Source organism: Halyomorpha halys, unplaced genomic scaffold, assembly GCF_000696795.3.
Source record: "Halyomorpha halys isolate HHAL.00 unplaced genomic scaffold, Hhal_1.1 Scaffold962.1, whole genome shotgun sequence".
Taxonomy (NCBI): Eukaryota; Metazoa; Arthropoda; class Insecta; order Hemiptera; family Pentatomidae; genus Halyomorpha; species Halyomorpha halys.
This window is the reverse complement of record NW_027109643.1, coordinates 65,357-85,415: the sequence shown is the minus strand read 5'-3', so window position 1 is coordinate 85,415 and position 20,059 is coordinate 65,357. Positions and strand designations below refer to the sequence as shown.

The window sequence follows — 20,059 nt, the reverse complement described above, 5'->3', positions numbered from 1 at the left end:
GTTTTTAAAATAATTTTTGAATTTTTAATGTCAAGAAAAATATTAGTTTAGGCATGCTCAAGAGTAGTAGATGGAATTTTATAAAATTAATTATTTATTAAAGATATTTGGAGTATTCCAAAATGTAACATCACAATACAGTGTAATCTCTGTGATCCGAATCAATTGCTGCATGGGGACGTTCAGATTACTGAAAGTATTAGGAAAAATAGTGTAAAAGAATTTAAAAATATGAATATGCATAACTATTTTTATTTATTTAATTTTTTGAATATTTTATTGGAAATTAGATAATTTGAAGTTTTAAAAAATTAATCTTTTTTAAAGAAGTCAGTTATTATTTATTTGTTTATTTTTTTTCTGAGACTTCTGCAGAAACTTCTTCACTGCTTTTTCTCTCAGACATAAGAAAAAGACTTGCTGCCATGGTATATCACTCTCTGTTTCCCACTTCAGACATTGATTGAAGTGAGACACTGCTTCTTCATGCTTTATTGTTGTTGGTTCCTCAACTTGTCTTTTACCTTCTTCTTCATTGGTTGAGACTTCTATTACACTCCATATGATTTTGTAATCAGTTTTAAATGTGAAATCATTCTACTCATGACCTTCAATCCATTCATTAACATCTGTATCATTCACTGAATCATTAGGGTTTACACTTTTAATCAAGGTCAAAATCATCTGTCGGTTTGTTCGTCATTATTGTCTGTTGATACTTCATGAATGTTTACTTTCCCCAATTATGGATTCTATGATGTGCATATGGTCTTTTATTGTTCAGCCCAAGCTTAAGCTGAGAATAACAAAATCTTTGAGATTCAAATTTTTCAATGTCGTAAGGATTTTTGTTTTATGCCAATTCGGATTACTGAAGTGTTCGAAGTACCGAAGTTCGAATTACCTAGATTACACTGTAGTTTGTTTACAATTAAAGATTATTGTCATACATTATATTTTAATTTGCTTAAAAGAGAGAAATAATAATAAATGGGTTTATTAAGAGATATAAGGATTCACTATTAGTTGTTTATTTAAATAATTTGTTCATTGCTTAATAAATGTTTCATATAGTATGGTATATTTTATTATTTCTTTATTACTCCAGTTCTTTTCCAAGATACATTTATCAGGGCTAAAGGAGAATAAAATGGTAACATATGATAAAGCTATAAGAGTATACAAAGAAAGTTGTAGAAAAGATTATTTATGAAAAAACTGACATAAAATAGGAAAACTTAGTAAATTACAAATATATATGAACTGAAAAGGAGTACAGTGATGATTGGTAGAATTGCAAATTTATTACTTGAGTAATGAGTTATTTTACTATAGTTTATTTTTTATTATAAGATGACAGAATATACATACAGTCTAAAAAGTAAAATAATTAAATAAATGTGGAGCTTATAAAAAAATAAGGATTATGATGACATAGAAATAATAAAATTAAGATATAGTCATATAATGGAAATAATACAGTAGGATTAATAAAACAAACAGATATGCATAGAAGGAATAGAAAAATTAACAGGTAAACATACAATGGCGATGAAACTGTAGAATTAATAAAATTACCATATAGACCATAGTTGAAATAGTAAAATTAACAGGACATAAACTGTATTCCTGCAAGAACTGTAGGATACTGGAACATGCCCCCACTACTGGTGATAACATAGTGATGATTGCAGATGGTCCTGAATGACTACAAGAAGTTGTCAATGGAATGGTCTAAAGAATTCAAAAGGAAAGGATTGAGTAAAAATCCATGAAAGAGTAAAATCATGCATATTGGAAGATCAGAACAACAGCTTGTAATTATTGCATTGGACAGAACCTTTTAATGGTGAAAAGCTTTTATTATCCAGGTAGTCATAAGTAGAGACAGGAAGAATTGACCATGAGATTTTGAACCGAATAAGAAAAGTAAGTGGTACATTCTTCCAAATATCTTCAGTTCTGATAGGCTAACAAAAATAAACCTGTTTAAGTCAGTATTATTTTTTATGGGTCAGAAAGCTGGATAATTCTTAAGAAACATGCAAGCCAATTTTTGGCAACCTAAATGCAATATTGAAGAAAAGTGACAGGAAAAACCTGTGTGGGACTGTGTAAGAACTGACAGTATCCGAGCCACATTAGGAGTGAGATCTTTTATAGAAGTCCAATGGAACTGAAAGTTTCATTTTCCAAAGGAACTGAAAGCCAAAATGGTATGGGCATGTTTATTGGATTAGGGATGTTCGGAAGGCCCGTCGGCTGATGGAAACAAAGCCCATCCATAGGTAAATACCCTGTTGGCAGGCCAAAGCTTATCTATAATGACTATATATACATACTTGGAAAGGAATGCAGTTACTTATTAGATCAACTCTGGTTAGAGAGACATATAAGAAATGGACTGAGACTACTCCATGCTTAACAGCAACAAGGAGATAGTGAAAGAAAAAAATATATATATTCTAATACAATTATTTTACCTTGTTATTATTGCACACATTTATTTTTTCAACCACAAATTTCCATTAGATGATCCTACCTCCCACTAGAATCTCTCTGTCCGAAATTCTCCTTTCTGGACATAGGTGAGAAACATATCTATTCCTATTTTATTGTTCTACATTATTCCTTTATTTATCCATTAACCTACATTTATTTATTCATTTGATTTTTTATTGCACCTTTCATAGTACTAATTTTCTTCCTCACTCTTTATTTTGATTGTACGATATTTGTTATCACTTCTGCTTATTATTATTTCACTATTCATTAGTCAAGTAATACATTTGCGATTCTACCACTCATTACTATGTTTGTTTTCAGTTTAGTACATTTTCCTCTTTTACATCAATTTTTTCATATGTTATCTTTTCTATTACTTTCTATATATTCTTATATGAGAAGAAGATGGTCAGGGTGCAGTCAATAATTACAAACACAAATAAGTAAAACTCATTTTATTTTAACTTCACTTCTCATCCGACTTCGTCAGCTCAATAGTTCACTTCTAATCTGACTCCGACTTATTGTATGTATTTATAGTTTTATCAATCTTACAATGTTTGTATTTTGTCCTAATTTAGTCCTGCAAAGTGAAGTGAAATGCTGGTTACTAATAAATAGTTTTTCTGCTATTTATGTACCTTTCTTGACCTCCAGCCGAATCATCTTCCTAATATCATTTGATACAGTCAACTAGTAATAATTATATTCTCTTAGTATAATTATATTTTCCTGTGTGATTTTACTTTATATATCCTCATTGTAATTATAATTGTTGTATCTTAGTTTCTTAGACAAGAAGATGGGCTGAAATATAAAATAAAACATGGGCGCACATAAACATTAATAACTTATTATATTTATAATCTTTACACTTTCTTGGGACTGGTTAATTTTGTTTAAATAAATAATTCAAATTTTATCCATTTTTGTCTCAAAACATTTTATTTTTCTTATAAGTCCGACGTTTTGGCCAATCCGGCCATCCTCAGGGGCATCTTAATACAATTTTGTGACTAAAATATTTAAACAATCAACTTCATGCAGGCTATTCTGCCCAGATCACAACAACAATTTCTAATTAGTCAACTTTTACATTAAAACCAAAATTAAATTCCATTTATCACAGTCACTTGTTAAAACTTTATCACAACCTTACTTGTAACCTTCCAAGGTGGACAAATGGTGACTGTGATAAATGGAATTTAATTTTGGTTTTAATGTAAAAGTTGACTAAATAGGAATTGTTGTTGTGACCTGGGCAGAATAGCCTGCATGAAGTTGAGTGTTTAAATATTTTAGTTACAAAATTATATTAAGATGTCCCTGAGGATGGCCGGATTGGCCGAAACGTCGGACTTATAAGAAAAATAAAATGTTGAAACAAAAATGGTTAACATTAATAACTTATTTCACTATCTCCTGTATTTCATCAATGGTCTACTACTGTATATCTCTGTAATTAGAAATTATTTCATTCAGAATTAATTTTTAATGACCCAATGGAAGTAATCATAGTGTAGTTTTGTGGATTGTCTAGCTCATAATGAACTATTTTATACTTATTAACTGTTATTTAATTTTTATTTTATTTCAGATGTTGTTCCAATTCTTAGCATGAATTTTCATTTAACTGAAGATGACTGTGGCAGTACAGTGAATACATCATGGCACTTTCAAATAGTTCATGGTGTTGGCCAGAAAGGCATCCATTTATTTTCTCAATTTGACTGTGTTTCCGAAGAAACCATTTTAAAATTATTAAATAATTCTTCAGAGGTGTTGATTTCCAGAGATGAAGTTATGAGTCGATGGACACCTGAAAGTGATCTGACTCAACTAATGACTCCTCCTGATCATTCTTGGAAAAAGTTTAATGTGCTCGGTAATATATATATATATATATATGTATGTATATATGTATATGTATTATAAACTATTTTTTTCTTATCTATCTATAATGACAACTCTTTACCATGAGCCCAATTCTGCTCAAAATTCTTTTTCTTGTTTGTAAAAAGAGCCTTATGTCATGCTACTAGAACATAAATATGGTTATTAAATAAAAGTTTAAGAATTGATAAAAGACACATGCTATTAAAGTTATTACATATTTAATTATTAACTATGCATAGAATAATTGTAATAATAAAGGTTTGAATCTTGTAGAGGATTGGTATTATAATTAAATCACTGAATACTGAGTGGAAAATCCTACACTAAATACTAAGTGGGTATCTTAAAGTTCAAACATATTTATGGATTGAAAAAAATAAAAATGTTATTGTATTTTTTAGTGACATAACTTTATAAACTGAAAGTCAAGTAATATCATCCTTCAGAATCCCCTTCAAAAAAGAACTTAATTTCTGCCTGATGTTAATTGTCACATCTGTTGGTCAATGCCAAGAAAACAGACCTCAGGCGTTCTTTTTTGAAGGGGATTCTGAAGGATAATATTACTTTCAGTTTATAAAGTTATGTCACTAAAAAATACAATAACGTTTTATTTATTTTTCAACCCATAAATATGTTTGAACTTTAAGATACCCATTTGGTATTTAGTGTAGGATTTTCCACTCAGTATTTAGTGATTTAATTGTAATACCAATCCTCTACAAGATTTAAACCTTTATTATTACAATTATTCTATGGATAGTTAATAAATTAAATATGCAATAACATGTGTCTTTTATCAATTCTTAAACTTTTATTTAATAACCATATTTACGTTCTAAAAATGGTGTTGAATATCAATGAATTCCGTGAATAATGATTCTTTTATTCATTTTCAGTCATTTTAGTTAATATACATTATATTGCTTTAAGAAATTAGTGTCAAAGATTCTCTTCCTAAAAGTCTTGTTAATTTATAATTTAATCTGTTAATGTTAAGGTCAAATTGTTAATGTCATCAGAGAAGGAATTACTGGAAAATCAGAAGATGAAATGAAACATATTAAGATCCCTTCCCCTCATCGAACTGGAATATTACTCCTGATTCGATCTGATAACCCTCATCGAAGAGAATTAGTGGAAGCCAGTGATCTTCCATTGTTTGAAGACTTTTCGGAAGGTATTTAATTTTTTCTTTTTTCTAATATTGTTTTGTTTTTTTCTTAATGAGATTTTTCCTTCTCTTGAATCTTACTATTCAAGCTTTATTTTGTTATTGCTGCTTGGTTTTCTTATAAATCCTGCTTATAATATATTTAATTCTAAATTATCACCAATAAAGTATTAGTAAAAAAATTATGATGTAATTTATTTAGTTTATTATTTTCTTAATAATCATTCTTACAAACTTGCATCCCCATTTGGACAATTCTTGAGGGACAAATAAATTTTGAAATTATAATTTCACTTACAATCGATGCAATAAAAATAAAATACTAATTAATTATTATTAAACAATCTTATTATAAGTTGATAAAAGTAGTTTCTCCAGAGTTTTATTAATTATGATATTTTGATGGTCAACGTAAAATTGTTCCATACCACTGAACAGAGTTGCTTGCTGAGAATATGCATGAGTGGGAATGAAAAGAAGGTATTTCAAGGCTTTTCTTAAGATGGCCTCTGATGTGATCATCAGAGATTGAATTAGAGATTTATTTTTCTCTAAGGACAAGGTCAAATTATGCCTAGATTTTTATTTTAATAATTTAAGTATCATTTTTTATTTTTCTTAAGAAATAAATCTGATTTATTTGACTTGTTTTGACTGGACCTTCCTCAAATTTTTAATTTATGAAGGAATTAGATCCAGGTCTGGGTAATATATCAGAAGGGGTTTAATTAGAAAAGTGATATTGAGAAAATTAATAAAATTAAATAACTGGTGAAAGGGGGAGGCCGAAAATAATACAATAAGGTTAGATTGGTAAGTAAATTTTGACATGGGGGAAGTGATCTATGGGTGAGATGTGATGAGGGTCGCTATTTAGGTTAGTAGGAAAGATCTAACCTGTGTTACTGGGTGCTCGCTGTCTGTCCCATATGTAGTGGGTCACCTGATGAATGGTGTGTCGCTGCTGCTGAACAGAGAAAGGTGGCCATTCTCTGCTGCACCATGTACCACCCTCGATGCTTCGAAGTTGAAGCGATTTCCTACCACACTACTTCAATAGGGATCCAAACTAGAAGTGAGATGAAATCGGCTTGAAGTCAAATTGAGAGAGATTTGTCATTTGTGTTCTAGTCGAACAATTTCACATAGAACCTCCACACACGAGGCTTGATGGAATCGAAGCGATTCCCCCACCAGAATACTTGAATAGGGTTTAAGTTGGGATCCGCACACGGAGTGAGATGAAATTGGTATGAAGTCGAAGCGAGAGAGATTCGTCATGTGCGTCTTAGTCGAATATTTCCACATAGAACCTCCCTCCGCACACGAGGTGAGATAGACTTGGAGGTCGAAGTGATCCCCCCAAATAAAATAGAGTTAAAAGAAAGTTGTTTAATGGAAACTATTTTAATACAGCAAATGTCTGAATTGTCCGAAAAAATGATTGAATGCACTGTGGAAGAAAACAAACCAAAAAAATCAGTTAGTGGATTTAAATTCAAAACATAAATATGTCATAGAACCTTTGAGTCAAGGGAATCATAATGTTACATTTTACAGGGAGATAATCCGAGAAACATTATTAAATAAGGGAACTATTCATAAAATAAAATTTAAAGACGATTGTACACAAAATGATGATTATAAGTGTATGCCAGAATTAATTTCTCCAATTAAATCTTACATTACTGGGGAAGTAAAAAATAAATTCATTAAGCTTTTCAAAACTATTTTAAAACTTATTTAAACTTATTAAACTCTTATTTAAACTTTTCAGTTTTAGTAAGACATTTATAGGAATTGACTCATTTTATTTAAATTTAAATTTGGTCTAAACAATAATGTTACTTGAAAATAGGATTTTAACAAGGCCTTAAAGGTATTCTTAAATATTAAATTAATGTGGCATGGCACCTGGTTGGTGGTAGCCAGATGAAGGGGTCGCATTCCATTCCTTACACCACAGCAGAGCATGCTGGCATAGATTATATCATTTACTACATTCAAAGTCATTTTTTTTTATTCAACAATCTTTTTTTTTGAAAATTCATAATATTTATAGTTTCTATAATTGTCAAATAAGAATTTGTTTGCTAATCCACTAGTCAGTATAGCCTTGAGCAGTACTGTTTTTTTTTTTTGTTATTATAACTTAATTTTTTTCTTTTTCTCTTGTATTAGTCTATGTTTAGTTTTAGTCCATTGTCTAACTGCGTTGTTGTTGGTCAAGGGAAGGTGCTTGAAGACATTCCTAAAGAATTCATTATTTTATTTACCAAAATTATTCTCAGAATATGTTTGAAACAAGTTCTTAATAAAATAATCCATGATTGTAAAGATATATTTTTTTCTCTTTATAATGTGTCTCTTTAATTGTCTAAAAGGTTCACAAGGTGTTGGAGTTCTTATAAAAAAACTTGTAAATGTTTTATCGGATTTCATTTATTTTTTATTTATTTTTTTTTTTACTTTTTTTTTATTATTATTTTTTTTTTGTTAAGACTACAATTATTAGTAAATTTGGTTATTATAACAGTCGTGGCAAGTAACAGCTACTATTTTTATCTCTTATTTAAATTTCTTTGTATATTCATAAGTATTAAAAAATTTAATTATGGTTTAGAACATAAATTTTGCATTTTAAATATGTATCAAATTATAGTGAAATTTGAATTGGTTTTATCAAACTATATTTTTGATATGTATTGTAATTATTATTAATTATTAAACCTCCATAATTCATCTTTTATTTTATGTTCTGCATTTCAGAAGTTTATCCATATCTTTCTTCTTCCATATCTTTTATTTGTTTTTATTTTTTTTTTAAACCCCCTCCTATACTTACTTTTCTTTCTTTATATTTTACTATCCATCCTTTTATTTCATTGATATATATTTAATCTGCACTTTATACTCATATGTTACCTCCACCTTATTATACTTACATTCATTACTTTATATTAATGTTTCTATTATATAATTTACACTTTTGTACCTCTATTTATCTTGTATATTTTGTTTTTTTCCCCTATATTATATTTATTTTATCCAATCTTATAATTTTATTTCTTACTTTGTGCTAAAAACTTTTTTTCCCCAATATTTCTCCTCCATATTATGTATATTATCATTTTATGTTTATTTTTTATATATAATATATATTATTTTCAAATGAAACGTATTTTTAACCACCAACCGCCAATCACCCCACCACTCTCACCCTTACCTGTCAACTCATTTACTTGCTCGCTTGCCATCTGAAAGGTATTGGTGTTGGTATTTGGTGGGGGGAACAAGTCCAGTAAATGGGCCTAGTGGTCCTTTTTGCCAACCCCTGGCAACTACCTAAGTTGCGGCCGCGTACTAACCAAGGTGAGAGTGTCAAGATTCATTCTTCAGGACCGCCGAAAAATGAATCTTAACTGCCCCTGGTAGGAATCGAAACCACAATATTCCGAACCGAGCACACTGGGACCTGCACCCCAACCGCTACATCCCTATCTGTAAGGTATGCTTCCTATCTTGTCCATCATCTTCCTATATTCTTGATTTTACTCTTATTCCCTTTTTCCATCTTATCCTCTGAACTAAGGGGAAAATGAGGTACATCTATAAAGAAGTATTAATTTACATGGTTCATTTATTTTTATCCCATTCAAGTGTTTGTATCTTTTTAGTCCTGATGAAGCCCCACCACGTGGGGCAAAACATAGGGCAATTAATAAATGGAAAGAACAATTAATAAAATTAATATGAAAATCTATTAAGTAAATATAAATACAAAATGAAAATTGTTAAAAATAAAGTAATGAAAGAAGTGGGAAATAAAATATATATAGAGGTAAGTAAGTATCCAAGTAAAATAATAGGATTAAAGAAATAAAAATATAAAGTTATATAATGAAAAAGAAATATGAATATTTTAATTTAATAATACTAATTTAAAAATTAAAGAAAAAACAAATTTTTACTTACTAGATATTCATATTTATTTTATTAATTGTTCTTTCCTCTTACTTAATTTTAATATTACTCTTCTCATACATCCTTCATCCTTTTATAACACTTGAACTATTCATGTCTGTTAATACTATTTATATATCCTTATGTTAGTAATTTTCTAATCATTCTATATATCCTTCATTCATTGGTTGTTATCTTGTTGTTTTTTTCTTAGCCTTGATGAAGGCTAGAAATTCTGGCCGAAAAGTTGGCACTAATAAATAAGTTTTTAACTTATTTATGTTTTTCTTTGACCTCACCGCCAACCATCTTTTCATCATATATATATTATCCACGGTCAACTATCATCTCATAATTTTTACTCTTTGAATTATTTTTTACCACACTGGGACTGTCTTCCTTTTATTAATTACACATTGTCAATCAAACATTCTTCCAAAAATTACCTGACTTTTTATTCACTTTTCCTCTTATTTTTCATAAGCAGGTGAAAGGTTTATCATGGTTCAAACAATTTTCCAACTATGTAAAGATAGAATAAATGGAAAAGGAATGTAAAATTTTTCTTGGGCTGATTTATTTATTATTAGCTGTTTAACTTTTTTCTTTTTTAGACAATGTTCGCTTTTCCTTTTATATTTTCTGAATCCAGAACAAAAATGAATTCACCCATTTAAGAGGTATATGAGGAAAAGTGTTTAAAAATTTAGAAAATGCACTTTCGTTTTTCATTAATTCTATATCTGAATATTTAGGAAATAGTTTGAACCGCAAAAATCCAAACAATTTTTGTGAAATCATTTCAACAATGAAATTGTATTCAGCTGTCTATGATATGTAAGAGGAAAATCAAATAAGTCAAAAGATTGTTTGAACAACAAGAAATCCACTCACTCATTCATGAAATATAAGAGATAAAATCAATGAAAAGTTGGAAAATTTTCAATCTCATTTCCTTTTAGCCTAGTCCTAAATTATCTGAAAATCGGTTGAAACATTAAGAAAATTCATTCACTTGTCCACAGGATATAAGAGGAAAATTTCTGATCAATGATTATCTATTGTAATTATGTTTTTAATATAATTCTATTGAAACCCCCTTTTTTAATCAATTTGGATTAGGGAAAGTAGTGTAATCAAAAAGTGATTAAATAGGCATTTTTTATTGCTTTTCTTATGCTCAATTCCATTAAATCACTCCCAACTCGCTGGTTTGAATTTTAAAATCAAGTGTCTTGAGTTTTATTTTGTGCAGAAAAACAAAAGAGATATTTATGACCTAAAAAAGATTGCTCAAAAGTAGTAGTTATTTGTTCTCATTGAAACAAATAATCAGTTAATTTTAAGTTAGACACCTAACTTTTATTTCAAATAACTATTAGTCATGAATTAACTTTTAATTTATATATAATCTTTTCACTTTCTTGAGACTGGTTATTATTATTTAAATTAAATAAATTGTATCCAATTTAAGTCTTAAAACACTCTTTATTTCTTTAAAAGTCCAACATTCCGGCCAATTCGGCCATCCTCAAGGACAATCTATCACAAAATAGTTTTATTAGACATTGATTTTTAACAAACAATATTATGAAAGAGAAAATTGTACTGCCAGAAGTGCTTTAAGTTGAAGAAATCATTTTAAGGCCCCCACTGACGATAACTCTTTTCCATCATACCAATTTTTGATTATATATGGTGATTCATCTACATAACAAGCGTATTGACCTGGCTTGATCAAGCTTAGGACCATGGCATTCTAGTGATGCATCATTCCTGAAAATCTCCAAATTTCACACTGATAGTCATTTCATGTTCCATTTGGTATGGGAATTTTTTAGTTCAGTGATCACCAGGGGTTGAATTTAAGAATCGACTTCACAATCAAATCCAAATATATGGTATTTTTCATTAAAAAATAAAACTTCCAATGATTTTGTTTAAATTAAATTTAAATTAATCTGTAAGATTTATGCATTTTGGTAAATATTAAAAGTTAATTGTTTAAATAAAATAAATTGTATCCAATTTAAGTCTCAAACACTCTTCATTTCTTAAAAAATTCCAATGTTTCAGCCTATTCGGGCATCCTCAAGAACAATCTATCCCAAAACAGTATTTATTATACATTGAATTTTAACAAACAACATTATTATTAACTAATAGCATGCCTTAAATACAAACTTACACTACCTAAATAATTTAAAAACATATCACTGCCTATTCTGCCCAGGTCACCAATTTTAGCCAAAATTACCCTATGACACAATAAAACATTAATATTAAAACTTTTAATTACAATCAATTTAACACTATTATACTTTGTTATCACAACAATATTTGTAACCTTCCTTACACTCAGGTCAGAGATATAATTTACTTATTTCAACTGTAATGAAAAATGGGAGGAAATCAAATTAAACACTAATATAAAAAATAAAAAATTTATTCTAGAGGGAACTAAAAATGTGTTGTGAAAATTTTTTAGTACAAAGGTACTATAATATACAGGGGATACAGGCAGCTTTTTGGAGTTCCCATGGGAGAAATGTATCAGTATCACTAGCAGGATTAGTCCTTAATGATCTGATAAAAGATGATCTCTCAAAATTAGGAATTAAAGTGATAGTCATGTTCAAATACATTGATGATATTTTTTGTATAATGAAGAAAGATAATGTTAATGAATTACTGGAAGAATTAAACAGTCACCATGACAGGCTAAAGTTTGCAATGAAATTAGAAAATTAAGATTCTTAGACATGCTGATGAAAAGGCAAGGTAAGGGCATAATGACAGAATAGACAAAGAAAGTAACAAGTAGTAATGTGATATTGAATTAATATTCTTGCCACTCTTATCATATGAAATATAATGTAATTAATAATTATATAAATAAATCAATAAGAATAACTGATACAAATAGATTATATATTGTAAAAAATAAGGTATTTAAAATATTCCTGGAAAATTTTTAGTAAAAAAAATTAATTTACAAGATTTGGGATATTAACCTTAAAAGTTCCAAAGGTAAAGCTGATAACAAAATAGTAAATAATAAAGTAATAAAAAGAAATTTTATTTTATTTCAGTTTATAGTTATTGGAAATTAATTTTAATTGGCATTAATTTTTGCCTAACATTACCAAATTAATTAGCATATACGAGGTTGGTCTGAAAAGTTTCCAACCTAACAAAAATACAAGACATTTTTTCTGAAATTTGTTTTTTATTTTTTTAACATAGTCTCCTTGCAACTCTACACACTTTTCCCAGCGATGCTCAAATCTCTGTAACCCGTCTAAAAAGTACTCGGTGTTTTTCTCTGAAAAATAATTGTTTACGAAGGTTATTGCCTCTTCATTTTACAAAACTCTCTGTCCTCTAAGCACAATTTTTAGATGAGGAAACAAAAAGAAGTCACTTGAGGCTAGATCTGGTGAGTAAGGCAGATGGTCAAGCAGTTTAAACCATAATTCATGGATTTTCGCCATCCCAACCGTTGAGGTTTGAGACAGTGCGTTGTCTTGGTAAAACAGGATTTTCTTTTTCAGCAAATGTGGCCATTTCTCGCAAGTTCTGCCTTCAGCTTGTCAAGTAATGATGCTTAGTATGCTCCTGTAATGGTTTTTCCTTTTCGAAGATCGTAGATTAAAATAACTCCATGACTATCCCAAAAAACAGTCGCCATCACTTTCCCAGCCGAGAAAACAGTTTTTGCTTTTTTTGAAGCCGGTTCCCCCTTTGCAGTCCACTGTATGGACTGTATTTTTAATTGTGGACTGTATGTCTAATGTGAGCAAATGCGGCACCCAACGTACGGACCGTCAGCTTTCTCGTATCTAAATGTTAATTTAATATGTAACAAACACGTTCTTTTGACATGTTCATAACCTCTGTTATCTCTCTCACTTTAATTCGGTGGTCGTCTAGCACCATTTGGTGAACTTTGATAATGTTTTCGTAGTTGCAGTTTTTGGACGTCCCAAACGTTCATCATCTCCCAAGCTCTTATGGCCATTGTTAAATTCAGCTGCCCAAAATTTCACTATGGTAAATGATGGTGCAGAGTCCCCATACACAGAATCAAACTCATCTTTGATTTGCATAGGCCTATTGCCTTTCAAAAACAAATAGTAAATGACACCTCGATAATCAATTTTGTCCATTTTCACAAAAACACTCAGTATCTTAGGAAACTTGTTTTAGAGTATTTCATTGTTTTTGTACTAGCGTATCATAAGACTAAGATACAGAAACTCCTTCTTTAAATATAGACAAACAACACTGGGACTGCTTTTCACTAAATCAACTACTTTTTACAGTACTGTTAAACAATATTGTAGAACTCCTTCAATTGATCCTTGGAATCATGTGTCTTCTCTAAGCTAACGATCTTATTATTTCAGCTACCAGCAGTGATATCAAACCACTTGAGGCCCATATTCTGAAAAATTCTGGATCTTCAATTGGAATAAGCAAATTGGAACACAAATTGAATAAGTCACAAATAAGATCATTTTTTAAAGAGATTAACTGAAACTGGAGAGAGTGTTGGGAGATGTTCTTGCCCTTCCTTTTAAATTTTATACTCCTCCAATCATGGAATATGAGAGCGAATTGGAAATTATAGCATCAGAAACATCCCTACAAAAACTTACTAAAAACCAAAATCAGGCCCTGAGAATTATAACGGGAACTTCCAAGTTATGAACCTTGAACTGTTCTCTACAACTTGAACCTTTCTCCATAGTAGAACTATCGTAGGCCAGAAGAGAGTGGTTGGCCATTGCATGTAGGGTGTCTTCAGTGCTTTATGTTGAGTATTTGAAGGGAAAAGTTCCTTCTACAAGCTGTCTTGAAACAGATGAGGTTAAGGAGACAGAAAACAATAGTAGAGGAACAATATAGAACCCACTAACCGACAACCATTCCTTTCCCTTTGGCACAAACCTTTTACAAGCTGTAGGCCCCTGACAAAATATATTAATATTAGATACTGCCTCTTTTTATTCAGGAAGATTTCATTACCTTGGGAACAATCAGTTGCCTGCTTCAGAACGCTAACAGGACATATAACTATCTCCAGTTAGTATTGGTGTCATGGAAAGCCCTGATGTCCCAAATGTTTACGTTAGGTACATACTGAAACAAAAACAATTTAATTCTCAATGACATTATTCCACAATAATCAGAATTCTGCCATGAAAGTTTAATTACTGTCATGTAAATAATAAATTGCTCTTACTGAATGTCAAGAAATATGAGATTATATGATTTTGATAAAGAAAATATAGTACTAAATAATCGTAACAAAAATATAAAACTTAACAACATTTACACTATGTGTATGCTGAAAAAAAATGTCTTAGTTATGACAAATAAAGTTTCTTTTGTTAGTGGAATTTCCATTGGAAAGATGTAATTTCAATTAAGGGTTCTCGTTAAGATACTATTTTTCAAATTACATTAAATTGCAGAAAGCTACAAACAAATTTTTATGGTTTTTGACGAATTTCTCGCAAATATAATGAATTGAAAAAAAAAAGACAAAATCGTTTGAGAATTTGGTTTTCCTTAAGCATCTGTTATCATAATTTGAGTATCCTACACTGGCTAATGATAATGAAATCCTTGTCATGATGACAGATTCTTGAGAGAAATTGAATGTTTAAACAATTTTGTTCTTTATTTGTTTGACATGTAACATTTAGGAGGGAAGTTGATTTAATTCAGATATAGATGTGCTGAATGTGTTTAGTAGATGGTTTTATTATTAATAAAGGTTTTCCAAGCAACCTCAATGACCTTAAATTGTAATGTAGAAACCAAAATTTGACATTGTTCGGAATCAAACAAAATTTTCTTTTAATAGTTTATGAAGTTTGATTATGAATTTCAACTTAGATTTCTTAAAAATATAAATAGCAGATTCAATATGGTGGTGAAAAGAATAAAATTGAATTAAAGTTTAATGAAATTACTGGCCTAGTTCAGTCAGTGTGGACATAAAAAAGGGGTCAGACCAAGGAAAAGGACAAGTTTTTTAGACCTGAACCAATCTTAAAAAACAAATTTGCGACTTTGAAAGACCTGTAAGAGTTACACAGCAACCAAAAAAACACTTGAATGTTGGCACTATTTTCAGGTTCTGATCAATATCTCCAAAATTATTGTCAGAATGAAAAATTTATAGCTACCTTAAACTAAATTACCCCTTTAAAGGCCTCAGCTGCATATATGCGGTTTCCTTGTCCCCAGTGCTCCTGCTCTATGTATGTGAGCTGCGTTTGGAGTTGGAAAATAAAAACGATATATTAATATACCAATGTTTTTTTAACGATATATATTGATGATCTTGATAGCTTGCGATTACTTTTTTTTACTTAATTCTCCAATTTATTTTTGAAATCTCTTATCTGAGTTTCAACTATATTAATTTTTATCTTTAGAGAGAACGTTAGATTATAGCTGAAGTATTTAATTAGTCTAATACTCCAAGGACTTGGGTTAAAATCCAGCTGAGACAATTATTAATTATTCTGTTACTGTAGTTGTGAGTCAACCCTGTGGGTTTGAGAGCCTCTGGGGTCTATCCAGCCTTAATTGGAGTAAAATCTGGCAGTCGAGCCTGATTCTGATCAATTCACCTCCTTCCACAACCATTGGTCTTAACAGTACTTCCTTACAAAGTACTGAGCCCCTGACCCTTCATGGGTTGTTGTGGTACAGATTTATTTTATGTATGTTAAATGAAATTGACTCATGATTTGAACTGTTTCATTAGTATTTTATGGTTTTATTTTTCCATTAGTATTATTTTTTGTATATCTTTTTTTATGTTTCTTGATTAATAAAAATATGTTTTATATATAATATTTATATTTCTTAACCTGCGCAGTTTTTCATTACTCTGTGTTTTAAAATATTTTGCTTTTGATATATCAAATCTAACTATGTTCTGTAACCTTCTAAAACTGATCCCATTAAAGAAGTAGCCTATTAAGTTTTTCTTAGAAACTCTTACATCTGAAACCTATCATTAAATACCATTTGATTCAGCTTTTCCAGGCATAGTTTCTAGGTTTATCTTCAAAATTCATCACACAAAAAAGAACCATTAAAATTTTGTTATTAAAAAATAATTTTTACTTACAAGTACATTACAGTAACATTTTAAAATACATTTTTTTTTTAATTAAAAGAAAAGTTTTTAACTGCACCACTGACATGTCCGATTCGAAGGTGGTAAACTCTTAAAAATCAATAATAAAAAAGAAGAAGCAATTCTGTATCTATAGAGAAAATAATGACAAATAGTGGTCACAAAATCACCTCCCACTTACAGTACACCAGCCCTGTCTCTTCCTGTCACACCTAGTACCAAACTAACTTCGTGTGGCCTTCAGCAGTTAAAGGTTTAAATTTATTCATTATAATTTATCTTCTCATAGTATAATCTGGAATCTACTTAAATTTCTTGTTATACTGTTTCTTAGTTTGTTTTATCTATACATGTATATATATACACACATATATATATATATATATATATATATATATATATAATACTTTTTTCTTGACTGTTGTAGGTACATAATGTTTGTTTTTTGTCTTGAGCATCAGTCAATAATACAACTTTATTTATGCGATGTTTTGCTACTTTCAAACAAGAACAACTGCCTTTTCAATTATGTTTAGGAAGCATACTGTTCTATGAGACAAGGAAAGAATCACAATTACTCTATATTACGAATATAGTTAGGGTTAACATATATTGTTAGTTCATTTCATTTCATTCATTCTTATGTTCCTTGTTCTTTGTTTTTCTAATTTTTAAGTTTGCTGTTTTCTTCGTTTCATTGTTATGTTCATTGGGTTAATGTTAGTTACTTCATTTCATAATCTTTACAATCATTACATGTTTATTCAATCGCATATTCTTAAATTTAAAATTCTTATTACTTCAGTGGTCACTCAATTAATCAATTTTCTTTTCTTTTTTTTTCTTCATATTCCATTCCGTATCACACACTAACCCTAAAGGCAAATATTTCTATTTCCCATTCCACAACCTGTTGTTCATGATACATAATGTACCTTTCCTTTATTTTTAATGCTCTGTGCATAGTGCAATCCTTACTGTATATTTTCCTTATAAATTTCAATCTACCAACAGTCATCTCCAGTCTCCATCATCATATTATCAAGTAAATCATCTGGAGGGGATTTAGGAAGGCAGTTTGTTCCGTTCAAACGGAAGACTTGAAACAACCACAATCATATGGCTAATCGTAACACCAGCACACCATGTGGCCGAGAAAACAAATGCACTCACGCTCGCTTGCAACTCTTGGCCAGAGGCAGCCATTTATTTCTCTTCATCTATATTCTACTTGAAAAATGAGTGAATAGAGATACCTTGAAGTGCCTCCCAGAACAGAGGAGGAGGGAGTAAGGAAATCTAAGAATGAAGAGAGAATAACCGAGCCATGGAGTAAGTCCACACCTATCGATTAACTCACACCATCATCATCAGCGTCATTAAATGCATAGACTTATTATTCATAATTAACTAACATACCTGTTATTTCGGCCACCCCCTACTTTAACTGTAATTTATGCAATAGACTTTTCGTTTAAGTTAATTATGTTTTATTTATCACTATTTTATACAGTACACTACAATCAAACCAGCGATTCAAGAGTGAAGGAGTGCCTTGCATTAGGTTGAAGGCACAATTCATACAGTTATAGATATTGTAAGTAATATTTTTACTAAGCAATGTTTTAATTGTTATGGTTATTAATCATAAATTACACTACATACTTGTAGTTTTATAGTAATTAGTTGAAGAAAGTATTTATACTAGAAAATTGTTTTGTTTTTTTCATCATAGAGTATGACTATGCAAACAATAAAGTTGCAAAATGTCGCCTAAATAAATTTGTATTATTGACTGATCCTCAAGACCCATAAAAATATATATATACCTACCACAGTCCAGAAAAAAGATATCAATATATGTATATGTATTGCTAACTTGTAGGTATATTTTTTTTATTAGAGAAAAAATAATTTATATATAAATATTTTGTTGGATCTTGTGGATAAGTCAATAAAACAACTCTATTGTGGCGACATTTTGCAACTTTATTGTTTATTGCCAGCACTTCTGGCACAATCCTAGAGCTAGTTGTATCACAGCAATTTAGAACGCACTGTAATATAATAGACAATTGGCATGACTATGCAAACAATGAAGTTACGAAACATTGCCACTATATATATAAGTTATCTTTTACTGAAGTGAGAACTAAAAATAATAGGAGAAAGAGGAGTGCGAAATGAAACGCTTGAAGTAAACTCAAAGACTGATCTTTATTGAGTCCCGTTCAGCTCTATATTTACATTCAAATCACCTGATCAGATAGATCAGGTGATATTGGAGTTACACCTGACTATAACTCCCCCTGCCAGTTTACGAGCAATCCTCGTAAACTCAATTATGTAGAATAGAAAAAAGACATATACAAATAAATTACAATAGAATGACAATAAAAGTGGTATACAAATACAATAATAATGATGAAAAAAATACATTTTAACTGATATTTACAATCACAACTTGTTATCAAATCCCTAAAATAAACATAAATAAAAAATCAAATTTTACAATATTACCCTCCAGAAGGAAGGTGAGGGCTCTCCAGTCTGTTATCACACCACATTTGCAAGAAGCTTTAACCATTCTACGCTTTCTTGGTTCTTTTACATTTTCAATGATGATGACTTTATGCTCTCTAATGGTGATCAATCTGAATGGGCCTTCATACCTCTGCAGCTCTTTCCTCCTATTAGTTCCCACTTTCTGGTACACTATCGTCCCGATTTTAAGCTGGCACATCAAATCATGGACACTGATGTGTTCTGCCACTCTTCTGCGTTTCTCCTCTTGAATTTAGTTCTTGACTTTTTCCCACATCTTTCTCTGTGCCATAGAATTAATGGTGATATTGCTCTCTTCCATCGCTGTATCTCGGTAATTCCTACTACGTCCCTGCTGTCCAAAAACAATCTCGAATGGGGAAAATCTTATGACCGAGTGTATGGAATTTTTGTATGCCATGATTGCTTGTTCCATCAATTCATCCAGCTCTAGCCTCTTTTCCAACTGATACACCTGTAGGTGGTCACTGAGAGTGCTGTGGAGCCTTTCAATCTGCCTTGTTCTTTCTCTGGTGATGAATGAATGAATGAAAAAATAACTTTATTCTGGGACATATGTTCCCTAAGAACAAATACATGGTTCATATAATGAGATTTTTATCTGGCGAGCGTTTACAAATTTTCAGATAGTAGAATGAAATTACATTGGTATATTGGCTTTACTACTGTTTATAATGTTAATCAATACCTGCCTATTTATTTGCTTACAAAGATGTGCAGGTTTGGTTATTCAATAAATGAAGGCATAGGTGTTGTTTAAAGGAGAGAATGGATGAGGACTGGCGAATGGA

General features: G+C 30.2%; 1 protein-coding gene across 5 annotated transcripts in view; it reads left to right on the top strand.

Moving 5' to 3' along the window:
• LOC106687420 (uncharacterized) overlaps positions 1–20,059 on the top strand; it is a 60,359-nt gene that overhangs the window by 19,353 nt on the left and 20,947 nt on the right. For 2 of the 5 annotated variants that reach the window (XM_067047793.1, XM_024363230.2), the window contains exons 4-5: positions 4,103–4,390; positions 5,402–5,581. In XM_067047793.1, coding sequence (XP_066903894.1) covers positions 4,103–4,390; positions 5,402–5,581 — 468 coding nt within the window. The other 3 variants (XM_024363229.2, XM_067047792.1, XM_014431300.3) reach the window with 3 other exon arrangements.